The sequence below is a fragment of the Morone saxatilis genome, unplaced genomic scaffold (genome assembly GCF_004916995.1).
Source record: "Morone saxatilis isolate NCDOM2014 unplaced genomic scaffold, NCSU_SB_2.0 Contig22, whole genome shotgun sequence".
Lineage (NCBI taxonomy): Eukaryota > Metazoa > Chordata > Actinopteri > Moronidae > Morone > Morone saxatilis.
The window spans coordinates 19,532,996-19,547,897 of NW_023339785.1; the positions used below are offsets into that span (position 1 = coordinate 19,532,996).

The following is a 14,902-nucleotide window of genomic DNA, read 5'->3' on the forward strand; positions in this document are numbered from 1 at the left end:
GATGAACTGACATCAAATAAATAAATCCTATTGAAAGAATATTTTACTTACATAAGTTTTCTTTGGGGGTTTTAAATTGGTTTGAGGTGAATAAATATTTGTTTATTTTCACTAGAGGATATAAAAGAATCACTTCAGTGGGATGATTTGGGTGGTTGTTACTGTTACAAGAAATTCAAAATGCAAAATATGCATTATAAAAAAGTTAGTACGTTCCACTTTAACTGTTTTGAAAAATGGATTTTCTACTAATTAAAAGCACGTTTTGAATATGTTGTGAATATTAACATGGATACTTTTTGCAGTGCATGAAAGTGAATGGATATCCATGAAATCCCGTGCGTCCTCTGAGGGACTTGTGGGTGCGCTCCGAGGGTGCACACTGCAAAAAATATTCATCCCGCAAGTCATTTAGTCAAGTATTGAGTGTGAAAGGGCTATTTTTGTTCTTTGGGTTGGAAAACATCCTGTAATAGGTTGAGATAATGTCTCTTTCTCCTACCCTCCCCCCTTTTTTTTGAAGAAATGTTTGTCATTTGTCAATGTCATTTCCTCTATGAGCGATCTGCTCTATTCTACCTTGTTGCACTTATTTGCAGACATTTCTTTAAAGAACAGAAATTACCCTACAAACAAGCAACATCGTTGTACAAATAATCTCACTGGAGGAAAAAAAATCTGATTTTTTTTTAGGCGAAAAAGAGAAGAGAAAAAAGATAAATTGACAATGAGGCTCAACAGCTTTCCAAGACAGGCACATTTTTTGCAGTGCGGCTAATGCTGAAGTCATTCTCCGTCTCATACAACAGCAGCCAAGGACACGAGAGCATCAGCAGAGAGAGGGAAAAGAGGAGAGAGAAAGGTGCCTCCTCTCGCCATTGCGTTAATTGTCTCTCTGTTGTATCGGTGCTGGTTGTAAATGCTGCTCTAACAGGAGGCGATAGGAGTGGAGGAGAAGCGGGGAATTTAACTTCACACACGGACAAACCTATGCTTGGATTTCGGCTCTTTTTCCCTTCGCCAATGAAAAAGGAAATATGCAGCGAAGCTTCACCATCCTCTACACCAGTTTACTGGGGATGTGCTTGGGTTCAAGCTCAAGTTTTCCAAGTAACATCAATATAGGTGAGAATGGCGCACACGCATCACACCTTAAACCTTCATTTCAACTTTATCTCATATCTCTTTTCAATTTATGTGTTTTCCCTGATTCATCCAAAATGTTGCCAACATTAACTCCTTGTCCTTTGCTGCTCAACAGGAGGATTGTTCCCAACCGAATCGCACGAATATGAGGTTTTTCGTTTCGCCCTTTCTCACCACCAGGACATCCCCAAACTGGTGCCGCAGGTGGATATGGTCAAGATGGGGAATAGCTTCTCCATGACATATGCCTGTAAGTATTATCTCACTGAAACCAGATTACATTTGGTGGCATTTTCCATAGTCTGTCTGTTCAGCCTGTTCTTCCATCCCCTCAATCTGTTTATTGACTTCGTAAAGAGGGAAGAACTCCACGGATCTAACGCCTGCGCAGGCTATAATTGCATATATCATAGGCCTACTGCAAAGACTCGTGTTAGTATCTTAACTGTTGCGTGGGACTGCAAAGGACTTATTTTCCCTGCTTTCCTCGGCCTGATTGCATCGGGATATTGCGCTCCGGGAAAGCCACGGGGATTTGAAATAAACCTCCGCAGCAGCAGTCGAGCTCCTACAGTCATATAACATCATGTTTACAGCTATATGAATTTTAAAACGGCTGCCACTGATCCCTATGCGCTTTTCCTTAAACCGAAGTAAAAACAAAGAGCCAGAGCGCAGATCAAGGCTCTCAGGCAATGTTAACAAAGAGGACAAGCGACTCTAAATGCATTTCTAATTAGCCACGGATCACAATCCGCTTATTCTTTTCTGGCAGAATATACACTATTAAACCCTCCCTCCTTAAAACCTTTAACAAGACATGCGCACACGCACGCACAATACATATACTATTTCAACTTTTAGGACTTTAGGATGCCTGATCTTTCTGATCTGATCTTCATTAGTATAGCCTATATATACATTTACAAAGGACAAAGCTGATAGTATATTTAATTAATTTATTTAAGGAATTAAATTTAGAAAATTGCATATCAGCAATGGGAATCAATATTTTTAGTCAACAAGGAAGTTTAAAAAAACATAATTCTGAGTCTTTGGTCAGAGCAGTGGGGATGCTATTCTCCTGTGTATGATAATGTGTGCCATTATGCCAGCTAAACAATTACTCTGTCTGAGTTTAACAAAAGAAATGGCAGTCTAAATTGTTTCTTCTTTGTTAACCCTGCAGTTATCCGTCCTTTGTGTTCGCCTTTAAGACTTTTATACTGCTTTTTTCTTATTTCATCCTTAAATCCTCTGAATATGCCTGTGACTCACTCACGTTCACTATAGTGAAGGCGCATACTTCCAGGAGATACCCTTTGACAACTATGCCTTCCTGTCTCACTGCCAGGTGTGTGACATTGCCTCAGTGACAGACATTTGATTACTTCTTTCAGACACTGTATGTTGCATTTCCACTTTGAAACCCGTCTGGAATTTAAAAATCTGTCTTTATTCCGTTTCCACTGGCTTGGGTGCAGTCACAGTTATTAATCGAAGCTCACAGAATCAACAGTGGAAGAAGTGGAAAAAAACATGATGCAGTAAATATATAAAAAATACATGCATAATAAAATTCTGTCTCAGTGTGAAAGAAAATCTCAGGAACTGACTCTCTGTAACCTTTACATTTTGTGGTTCATTATGTTGAATAGCCACAGACCAGGGTGGAGGGTATTAAATTGTTCTCTGAGATATGTACTAAATACTGACACCACCAGCCCCATTCCACTTGTACCCTTGTTAATTAATGTATGGTTCTGTATAAAAGAATATATAAGCAAACCTATTAACAAAGCTTAAAGTAATTAAGCCCTCATAATAAGAAAATCTCAATATAATGGCTAGATACAAATTATCAGTGGCAAATAAATTGACAAATTCAAATTTGAACTTTTCACAAATATATGGCAGCTTCTATCATTCATTCATGCATTAATACACTATAGCCTTATACAGTGTAGGACTTCAGTATGGTGTGCTTGCCGCTCCATGGGGGAGCTTGCAGTAGCATCCAGGAGTTCACGCCATGTTTGGTATCGTGGAGCTGGAACCTGTGCAGTGACTGTACAGGAGGTAGGTTGCTTGAGTTCCTCTTCACCAGCAGCAAGGATAATTCTTTGGTTGTCATTGCTGGCCCTTGTGACCACCTACCTGGAGCTGACAGCCCGACAAGTCTCTTGCTTTAAGATTTGTCATCCGTGGGATTGTTCTTTCTATCCACATAGTGCCATACTTACAGCCCATTCTCATTCTGCGGTTGTCAAATACAGACACCAACGGTGTTCACTAAGTTCCAATCTGCAGCTTCACCGCTAGATGCCACTAAATCCTTTAAGGGTTTCCTTAAGAAAAGATCCTCTGAAATTGGACGTCTGTGGTCTATTGTTCATCTATTGTACGATAACATGTTAATTGAACTGTGCCAGTTCTAGCTGAATGTGGATTCATTGGAGTCTGGTTGGCTGCAATTCATCTAAAGGTTACTACTGGTAGATCTGGCAACTTCAGGAAGGTGGCTAAGGACAGATTTCTCGCCACTGTCCTAGTTTGAAGCCTCCATTGGACAGAAGATTTCTAGGCTTCACTACAAGGGCTTTAGCCTTCTTCTGAACCAAAACTCTAGAGACAATTGCCCACATAAAAGGATTTTTCCACCACCTCACAAATATCTTCCATTCGCCTGTGATCACAAATGTGCTTCTGCAATGTATATGTTGCACAAAATGGGCTGTCAATCATACACTGGGTGGACTTTACTTCTCAACATCTCATTGCTAGAGATGGCTGCCTTGTGTTCACAAAACCGAAGAAACATGAGAGGGTCTGTGCGGGTCCTGGTAATAGCATGGTGTACATGCATTTTCCTGGTGCTGGAATTAGCAGTTCAATACTACTCTGTTCTTGTTAGTGTGTTGCGTCGTATGGTGCAGTGTATTCCAGGCTTCCGTGGACTGCTTCACCTCTTCAGACTGCAACTTAACAATGTAACCTGAGTTTTCCAGCTTCCTAATATCTAGCCTGTATGCCTCAGCTTGGATGGGATTTTTGACCAACCTCCTTTCCTTACTTCTGAGAAGAGTGGTGTGGCATAACAGGATAACAGCTCTAGCAGTGAAAGCTCCTTTAACAATTGATGTATCTTTACTGATGTATTTGTGGAGGACTAACTCCTCGGGTTCTCCTCCCAAGCCAAGTTGGGAGTTTGCACTGTGTAACAGAATTGTCTGCTCAGACCCTAAGTCTAACACACTATACGCCTTCTGGTCCTCATTATTCAGTAGAATATTTGCAATCTTGAGCAAAACCTTCCATTTATCTAAGGTCAAGCCTACATAGAGAGTCTCCTCAACTGTATTTCCAAGACACAAATTAGCAGTGGTGTCTATCTCTGGTGGCTTAACTTTCACTGTTTTCAGTGTCTTGTCTGATGACTTTGACCACAGCGTCTGCACTGGTCATTGTTCTTAATCCACATTCAATTCCCTTCCCAGACCTTACAGTTAATGCCTGGGTTCCTAGAACTAAAGATTGCATGTGACTCAGTGGCACCTCACTGGGAGGGTACAATGCTGCTATTGACCATCCATTGTAATTGCAGGTCGGTCGACCTTTTCTTCCCCCAACTTAGCCCTCTATGATGTGTGGATCTATGACTCGCCATTATTGGTTCTATTTCAGACAAGAAATAGGAACTGCTCTGTTGTACGCCACAGTTCCATAATCTCCTCATCTCATCATTTCTCTTTTAAAAGTAATCTGTCTCTCGCTAATCAGCTGTTAGTTGGCTTGACAATAATTACAACTAAATGCTATATAGACTCATTTTCTCTTTGAACTTCCTTAGTGGCATCCAGCTGATCCACCACTGTCTAGCATGGAAGGCTCAAATGTTTGCTTATGGAAGCACTGGAAATTGAAGGGTCATCTGATCATCTCATCATATGATTCACTGGCTTTACGATGGGTAGTGTATGATCTAATGGGTGACAAAAATCTCTACATGGCCTCCCTAAGGCTCTGGACATTATGCCTTTGATGGACTGTAGGCTCCTCTGCAGGCTCATCTTGATTATACGGATTACTAGAACATATATTCACTGTGGAAATCTGACATGAAGGACCATTTGAAAGAAAGTCTTACAAACTGAATCGCTATAGCCTTTACATTTTATGGTTCAGAATGTTGAATAGGCACAGATTCCTGGTTAGGGACGAGACATTACTGTAGATGACTGTTTTCTAGGATATGTATTGAATACTGTTACCGCACCATCCAACACACACTTGTTAGTTATGGTTCTATAAAAAAGAACTCATAAGAACAGCTGTGTACCAAGCATATACAGCCTAAAGTAAACAAATATTAACAAATAAGCAAATCCATCACAGAGTTTTTAATAATGTAATTTTAATGTGGTTGTCGCAGATCTTATGAAATTCACTTATGAGCTTAGAATTTGATTTGAAATAAAGCAACAGCACTCAGGCAGATTTAGAGACATTCAGTGCTGGCTGCTGCCGAATGTTGAACACAATCACTAAAAGTAAATTTACTCCGGCCTGTCAGAGTATAGTGCAGATATTATGTGTATAATTTTGCAGAGGTGCCTTTAAAAACATTTGCAGCAGAAAACATTTAGAAACCTGGACAGTCCCCAGGCAACCCTACCTTCATCCCCCACCCCCAAGCCATTTAGGCCGTGGAGCCAGGCAGAGCTGTGTAATGAAATGTAAACACACCCAAGATGCCCTCATTAATGAGATGGTCCTATGCTCAGAAGGGAATGTGATGTGAATATGAGGGTCAGGCTGCTGCTGAACATTTCCAGCGATGTCGCTAGTGGATCAAACATGGTGCCTGTAGCAACGGAGCGTGATGGGGAGAGGAAAGGGGGTACAATAATGTCTTAGTTACAGCATATACCCTGTGGAAAGACAGCAGCATACACACAGGAGGCAGTTAAAGAACAGTTGAAGTTGAACGATTTTGACTCAAATGGCTGGTGTTTTTTTATTCAGTTAAGACAATTTCTTTTGCAAAAGAAATACTTAACTACTACCAATATTAATACTAATTCCAAGATTACATTCTCTGTTCTGAAAGATTTCAGATTTCATCAAGGATCACTGCCAGTATTGAGGTTTTACCAGAGCTTAACTAGATCCAGTCACTGCCAGCATTACAGGATATCCACAGATTTTTCCTCCATCCAGTCACCTGTCTCAGTCTTCTGCACGATTCCATCAAATATGACGTCTTTTCTTCATTGTGTCATGCATATCACTGCAGTCCATGGGTATGATGGTGGGCTGAGGAACATGCATGTCAGAAAGATTCACAGTAGAGGGAGACGGCATAAATGAAAGTGACACCTCTTCCTGCTGTGTGTCACTTGTTCTAAAAGAGTATTTGGATGTGGAGGCTATAGAGACATGTTTGTAAAGAAAAAATAAGGGCTTCAGGGCCTGTTTATAATTAGTCAGACGAGAAAGCAACCTATTCCTAGGTTTCTATTTAGTATGCCTGTGTGTGTGTGTGTGTGTGTGTGTGTGTGTGTGTGTGTGTGCATGCATCTGGGTGCTCATTGTGGCATCTGTGTAGGATGCCTTGAGTGAGTGACAGTTCACCTCTGTAAGCGTGTGTGAGTGTGGGAACGTGCCTGGGGCTCTTGGGGTCCACAAGTGTGAAAAGCAGCGGGTGAATGGGCCCTTGTGCACCGGGATGAATAGAGCTCCGGATGAGGGTGATACTCATCAGCTGGCTCTTATAACTAGCCACTTCCTCCAGGAGCAAGCCCTCCCACCTCACACACAAAAACACACGCATACACATTCTTGCATACACTCACTGGCACCTGCCTAAAGAGTAGGAGAAAAGAAGAGTTGGGTTGACTGGGGCAAAGTTGAAATGGAAAACAATGAGGAGAGAGAAAAAAGACATAATGGAACCATTGATGGCGAAGTGATTCATTTTATTTCCCGCCTGTGGAGTCATCAGGGTAGTAATGACGATGGCAACACCGTCGGCATAATGTGAGACAGGATACTAGGGCGAATTTGCATTTGTCGGTCTTCTTCACATACACAAAGTGTTTTTTGATTATTATTGTCTAAATTATTATCATTGTTATTATGGGTCATGACGTTTTCTATATGTGCATTTGTTTTAACATTTTCAGTGAAAGCTCTTGCTGGACTGACTCATTTTACATGTCTCCAGTGGTTAAAAATAACTGCCAGGGATCCTGTATGTACATGGATAATATTAGTCACTGTTCCCCACAGTTAGATATCACATTACCATAATCTGCTATTGACTTGGTTTATAATAAGGACGTCAGTGAATCACTAGCTTCATGTCAAATCCCCTGCAGGCTCACGCCTATGTTATCTACTTTTCTCTTTGATATTCTACTTATGTGTGGTGAGATTTAGGCTAAGCTTTGACTATTTTTGGTATTAAAATCTGTCTGCAGAATTTTGCACCTAGCAACAAAATGTAACATTTCACACTGTGGAATTTTGAATTAAATGTACATTTGGCTCTGCGAGTCGCGTTTGATTATGTGTCCAGTTCAGTCATCCTGATAATAAACTTTTCATTAAGACTAATTAGTGTTCATGGAAAAGACAATTTGTGTTGTCATTGTGATATGGGCAGTAGTATTTCCCTCGGTCTCTGAAGGTCGGTTAAAGAGGACTGGAAGAGGATCTATGAGGCAGGGATGATCAATGAACTGGTTAGAGGCCTGTCTAACCGATCAATACGGCATAGATGATAGGAGGGTGGTGATTGTGGTGGTGGGGGCGGTTACTAGAGGCCTACAGGGTAAATATGAATTACTGTTGGGTGATGGGATATAAGTTGGTCTATGTCATAGAGAGAGCGTACAGGTATAGGTCAAATCCAGGGGTGGACAAAATTGATTATAATATCAATGAAGCCACTTATGTAAATGCACTGTCAATAATGAGCATAAACACTGTAGTTATAAGTATATTTTCATGGTGTTAGATGTATTTATTAAGTTATTGATGAAATTGGATCGTGTAATGTTGACAAAATTGCCTTGCTCAGACAGGATGTGATGTCACAGGTCTGATGTAGATAATCAGCAAATTGTGAGGAAAGCAATGATGCAGTTTTTAGACTGATAGTGTAATATTATATACAATTCCAGACACTGGTAGGATCAATCACTCAAAAAACAAACATGAGGAAACAAATTTGGGGTCTAGAATGGCAATAACTGTACAGATATTATGAGTTGTTTTCATGTACCATGCCAAGTTTCAAGTCAAAGTTTATAGAATGAAAGGTTGAAATTATTACTAGCAGTGGCTTCAAAGGAAGTGTCTAGTGACTGAGAGGCAGAGTGAATATTCAAAGTCAACATAAAAGGATAATTCGGGTTATTACAACATATTATTGTAATTTTGTCCGGTATTCCCCTCAGTAGTAATAACATTGTACTCACCAACTTAAGTGCTGAGATGTAGAAACACAGCATCATCTATAGAATGAAGTCAGGCAGGGCTAATAACATGAGCAATCAGACAGGTTTTAAACACACCCCTAGGTTGACCAAGCCAGTTTGAAAGAAAAAATGAAGGAAAATGGTAAAATTATTACCCAAACTGACTTCCTAACTCAACTTTGACCCACAGTACTCAAAATAAAGCATTTTAGATCAGTGGTTCCAAACCTTTTTAGCTTTTGACCCTTTAAAACAAAGCAATGTATTCTTTTGACCCATTGTCAGTGCTTTGCTTGGTAGGTTATGACCAGAACAACCAAAGAGGGATATTTTGTCCCTTTTTCATTTATATTATATACACAAGCCTGAAGAGATCAAATTATCCAGGAATCCAAAGCAAAGATTTTGAGATACATATTTGTTCTTGTAAAATAAATGTTCTTTTCAGAATCAGAATCAGAATCAGAAATACTTTAATAATCTCAGGGGGAAATTATTTTCATTACAAGACTCCATGTATACAAACAACATATATTATATAAAACTATATATATATATAAAAATATATAAAGAATAATAAATTTACAGTTTATAATGTGCAAAGTGCAAAAGTGTTGTTCCGGTTGTTCATTACGAAGGGGAGGGGTGATATGACTACTCTGAGGTACCGTATATAGAAGTTTGATAGACCACAGGCAGGAATAGATTATTCCTGTGGCACTCTGTGGCGCAGGAGTACTTCTGAACTAGAAGGATGCATCCCTGCTAGGCAGTTGTTGATAAGAGAGGATGTGACAAATATGTCACAAGATGCTGAAAGCCTGGACAGCATCCTCCTCTCTGCCACGGTTGTCAGAATGTCAAGCTCCTCCCACACGATATCACCAGCCCTCCTGATCACTTTAGTCTGTTTTCCCTATTATGGTAATCTTCTTGTGACCCCTCAGATTTATCGTCCAATCCCTTTGGGGGCCGCTGTTTTAGATAAACTAGCTAAACTATAGGCTAATCGGACCACTTTTGTTTATCCCCGTTGGATTTCTATGTGTGTTTCCAGATGTCAGCAATTGCTTTAATGGGTTTAGAACAATGTTATTGTGATTGCCAAAACAATAAAAATAAGTCCTAAATGAACTGAAACTATCCTTTAACTTTCATGAAAAAAAAAACAGTTGTCATGTTATGTTTTCTCATGCGTCCGTCTACTTCTTCATTCAGTTTTTCTCATCAGAGTAATTTCTTGCTCTGACTACTAAATGTGTGCAAGCATGTGAGACTGCTTTGTGAAGTTCTATGGTCACACGCTTGCACACACACAAAAGCTAACAAGAGACAGAGCTGGAGCAGATGCATTTAATGTATTATTCAATGCAACACATCCAAAGCTATCACTCCATGGAGTTATAAGCATAAAAATGTAATAATAACTCTGCAGAAAAAAGACAATTGAACTGGCTCTGTTAGGCTCTGTAATGCTTAAAAACATTCAGCTCTCTACAGGATCTACCTGGAGAATATATTCACCCCTTTTGCTTCCCTATTTCCCCCAAACAGGGGCAAACAACACCCCAGAAAGGAGCGTCTCAACTGGGATGTAAGTGTTAAGAAGAAGAGAGTAGGGGAAGGAGGTTAAGCTACAATTCCAGACCCAGTGGCTGGTGTCAGTGAGGCTCTGGGGTGTTGTATTTTATTGTGTAGCTATTGTGTCAGTCATTGAGGTACAGCTGTGGCGACTGACTTCCATAGTACATGCGTGTTCAGAGGGATTACTGAGTGTTCAATGTGTTATTGAAAAAGGCGGACGAATAGCAGATCACCTCTCCCTCCTGACTCTTTGGGACATGACAGTTATTTGTTGAGGAGAAAACAAAGAGAATGAGGGAGAAAAAAAGAAAAGAAACTGACGGTTGTTCTCTTGGGCTGGAGTCTGGCAGGTGCTAGTTTGATGAATGAGAAGGCTTGGATTTTTTTTGCTCCGGAGCAACAGGGATAGAGAATGGCCCATAGCAATCAATGTAGATCAGCCAAAACTGCTCCCCAAGCAGCAGAGTGATAGAGTGAGGAGCAGAAGGAGGGTAGAGATTGTTTGTGTGTGTTGTGTGAGCCTGTGTTGTTTAGCAAAAGAAAGGAAGGGGGCATGTGCACATGGGGCAGGGGTGAAGGAAGAGGGAAATGGTTAGGAAGGAGAAAATAAGCAACCTTTCATTTAATCTCCTTACCCTCTGTATGACCATTTTCTAAGAACCATTCAACACAGAAAAGTAACCCCAATAGCCATTCAATGCCTTGAGGTATGAGAATTCTGTTGTGTTGACAAGAAACCAGTCTTCATCACACATACGCTTCTCCTTCACCACATAAACACACACACACACATTACTGATGGCCGTGTCTACTCTGTTCCTATTTGTTCTCCTCATTGTCTTTCTAAGCCTGCTCCGAATCCTTCTCTGTATTCATACAAGCTCACCAAGTATTTAAAACAAATCTGTCATCTCTGGAGGTAATGGCAGCTGGGACGTGGGGGTCTGAGCTGAGACGTGTGGGGCTGGCAATTAGAAAACAATGTGTTTGGGGATGAGGACCAGGATTTGTGCTGCGGGGTGGAGGGACGAGTGCCGGATGATGGCAGCTGTCATGGTTTTGCAGCAAAGACAGGAGCGAAGTCCCTCTTTTGTCGTACAGCACATCTCGGGAGCTTCTGTGTACTTTAATGAGGAACAAAGCCTACAAGCATATTAAACAGTGTGACATAATGTAACTGCTCTCACAGTGACAGCACAAGACTGCTGTTGTCATCTGTATAGGCGTGCAGATGTTTGCAGTACTAAATGACTGCCTTGCCATGACACCAGACCCGCAACAGTTGCCGATGGTTGGAGAAGCAAATAAGACAATCACACACACACACACACACACACACACACACAAATATTACAGTAGGGCATTACTGGTGGAAAATATGTATATTCCATGAGAAGGTATAAATTTGTCTACCACCGCAGGTTTTTCCGTAAGGTTTATACCGTGGTACCCCGCATATCTGTGGATAACGTTAACAAATCAGTGAGCATGACTATCAGATTGGATTTATAACTGACTGTTCTCTAAGCCTTCTTGCTGTTGACCGTCGATTTTGACGGTCAACAGCAATGAAATGACACTATTGCAATCATATTTTGTCGTGTGTAGCTAACTAGCTAATTATTGTTACATGACAGTAGGTTTGAAACTATTTATGCCTGATTTGTGTTGAAGAGAACCCTGTGAAATAGTCTGAAACCCTTTTCTAACTAATTTTTATAAGTTTAGTTTGTTAAATTCTACTCGGCTCTACATTTGCATTTCTAGGTAGTAACCGCGCATGCTAATCTTTGCAGCTTACATTATAGCAGATGCACTGTTTAAATTCATTTCACACATATTTGCTGGTTTTTTTGGGGGGGGTTTTGGAAAGGTTACAACACTCTCCAAATTATAGATATTGTTAGATATCAATGTGATGAAGTACCTTTGTAATGTCAAATATTTAATTAACCAAAAGACCTTCCTGTCTAGTCATTTTTATCTATAAACACTTTATCACTTGATTTACTAAAAACTTTACCATATATACTGATATCAATTATATGTACTGTGATAGAGGATTTTATCAACATCCCCATCCCTTTCGGGGGTATATTACTATATAGCTGCAAATTTGCTCTTGCTGCTGTTAGTGGTTAGTTAGTACTGAAACCGTAAGTCGAGTGAGAGATTAGTCCGCTGACAGAAAATTAATTGCCAGTAATGATTTTTGAATTAACTGATTGATCAGAAAAATCTGCGATAACAATAATTGTTACTTGCTTCCCTAGTTAGTTAGTTGAAAGAAATTGAGTGAGTCATTTCTGGCGGTACTCAGAGATTCTGCTCAGATATGAACACTTCATTTTCCAGTGGCTCGGCTAGAATCTGTTAGAAGACAATTGTTAATTTATGCAACACTTCCTAATGAATTAGTATGCCGGTTATGTATTTGCCTCTTCTTGCTCACATATCCACCTCTATCACTTATTCTGTCAGAAAAATGGAGGTATGTGAGTGGGACCATCCCTCTGCACCTGTCGACACTGATACGCAGATGGGGAGATAATTGCGAAGGGATGATTGTTAAGGAGATAATTGGAGTTTCCATACCCCCTGACAGGAGCTGGTCTGGGCCGGGTTTCTGACCCGCTGCCCAGGTAAGCATTTATTCAGCAGGCGGCAGGGCTCTGCAGAAAACCAGATTGGAAACGTGGCGAGAAACAGCGAGGAGGAGAGACAATGGCCTAGCTTCAGTGGGTTAGAGACTGAGACACAGGAAGGGAGAGATATGTTCGGAGCTGAGGGGAGTGCTCTCACACCCTCGATTACCCATTTAATGAGGCGATGCCATGCCATTGTTTTATTACTTTGAGAAAATAGGAGAAATCTAGATTTCGCTGTGTGGTCCCTGTGTTTCCCACTGCTAGGCTGGCATCTGTTCTCTTTGTTCGCAGCAGTCTCCCTATCATCTCCTCTCACAGACACTAATGCTTCTGTTTCTTCTCCTCTCCAGCAACCAGCTTTGCCTTCTGTCTGCCCTCACCTACATTTTCAAGACATACTTGCTTTTTGGCTCATCCTTATTAACCTTCCATTACCCCCGTTTCAGCTAATGTAATCTCTCATGAGTATCCAACGCTCCCGATGTTAATCTAAGATCTGTTTGGCTGGTCAGATTCTCTGATCACTGCTTTCCCTAGCGGTGGGAGCTCAAGAGAATAGTGTCTTCCTGTCTGCCTTCTTTCTCTATTTTATTCATTTTTCATCTATCTATCTTTAATATTTCAACCTCTACCTCAACTCCTCATCTGTCTTTTTCTCCCTTTTCTATCTTATTGTCTGTCTCTTTTTTGCCACTCACCCAAGTAACAGCAGTGGCATAAACACAATTTTATTGCTCTTGCACAGGTAGTAAATCTCCCTTAAGCTTGAGGAGCTAAAGCTGTTTATACCAGGGAGCAGCGAGCGCACCTCTCTTGAGTGCAACACTCCATGGGGCATATGGGTACTCTAGAGAGGTAGAAAGGCAGTGAAGCAAAGCCCACCCCTTCTAAAAAATCTGTAAAACCTGTTTTGCGTTTCTTGACTCTGTATTACTCTTACATTATATGCATGGATAAAATAATCTCTTTGCAGTACACTGACACATTATCAGTGAATGAATCATCTATCTCCAGAATAGTTTTCGTTTGCAGGAGATCCCAGAGAAAACTGTTCTCACAGTAAAACCCTCCTACTCAGCCATGTCTGGAGACATTCATGCAGATCCGCGTTGGTGCTGTGTTTTAGTCCCCTGGGTACGTGTCCTCTGAATAGTAGGGGATTGATTGCACTGTGTGAGTCATGCTGTGTTGGAGGGCACACGTAGTAGGCCACCCCCACCCGTCACCTGAGGGATTCTTCGCAAGCACAAGCTGGGTGTGAGACACTCTAGTCAAAACCAGCAGGACATTTTTTTTGGGGTGTTGAGGGGGTTCCAAGGAGCGTGTGCACCCTTAGTAGGTTGTGATATATATGGGCCCTTGTTTGAATCAGATATCAACCTCTTTTGCTCTGTCTCTCATTAACATAGCTGATTAGCTCTCCCGAAGATGGATGGGACCAGAGGGACCACAACATGCTCTCTGTTTTTATTACACACATCATCTGATGGTTATTAGCCATGGGTGGCTGAGTGGAGGATGATTGTGTGCGTCTTCCAGTGTCTGGTGTCAGATGTGTTTATCTCCCCTTAAAGGGCTCTGTGGTTGATTGAGTGACCCTTCACCCTTGTGGAGATGGTGTATATTACTGCCTGATGTGACAGCAACCTCCTTGCTCCTGTCATACATGTCATCTTTCAAAAGGATACCTTAAACTGAATATGTAAAATATAGTATAGCACACCTTGTGAATATTCTCTCTTGGCCAGCTAAGTAAAAGAACTGTATGCCAGCCAACCTGTTTTCAAATCTGGACTATTGTTTTTATATGTTTATGATTATATATAAAGAAAGAATCATAAATATGATATATCATGGGTGCCTTTATTAGAAAGCTGACAGTAAAGAGATGACAGGGAATGAGAAGAGAGAGAGATGGGGAATGACATGTAACAAAGGTGCCTGACCACACAAGATCCAGGGACCTTCCATTTCATTAACCTCTAGTCTCACACCTGCAGTAGTTAATATAAGCACCTATAAGATTATTTTTGGTGGCAC

At 40.8% G+C, this 14,902-nt stretch overlaps 1 protein-coding gene across 2 annotated transcripts in view; it reads left to right on the forward strand.

Moving 5' to 3' along the window:
* The first annotated feature begins 853 nt into the window (after positions 1-853).
* The window catches only part of gria1a (glutamate receptor, ionotropic, AMPA 1a), a 66,755-nt gene continuing 52,706 nt past the window's right edge, over positions 854-14,902 (forward strand). The window contains exons 1-2 of one of the 2 annotated variants that reach the window (XM_035669716.1): positions 854-1,125; positions 1,262-1,396. In XM_035669716.1, coding sequence (XP_035525609.1) covers positions 1,038-1,125; positions 1,262-1,396 — 223 coding nt within the window. In that variant the 5' untranslated portion in view covers positions 854-1,037. The remainder of the gene's footprint in view (positions 1,126-1,261; positions 1,397-14,902) is intronic. The other variant, XM_035669717.1, reaches the window with a different exon arrangement.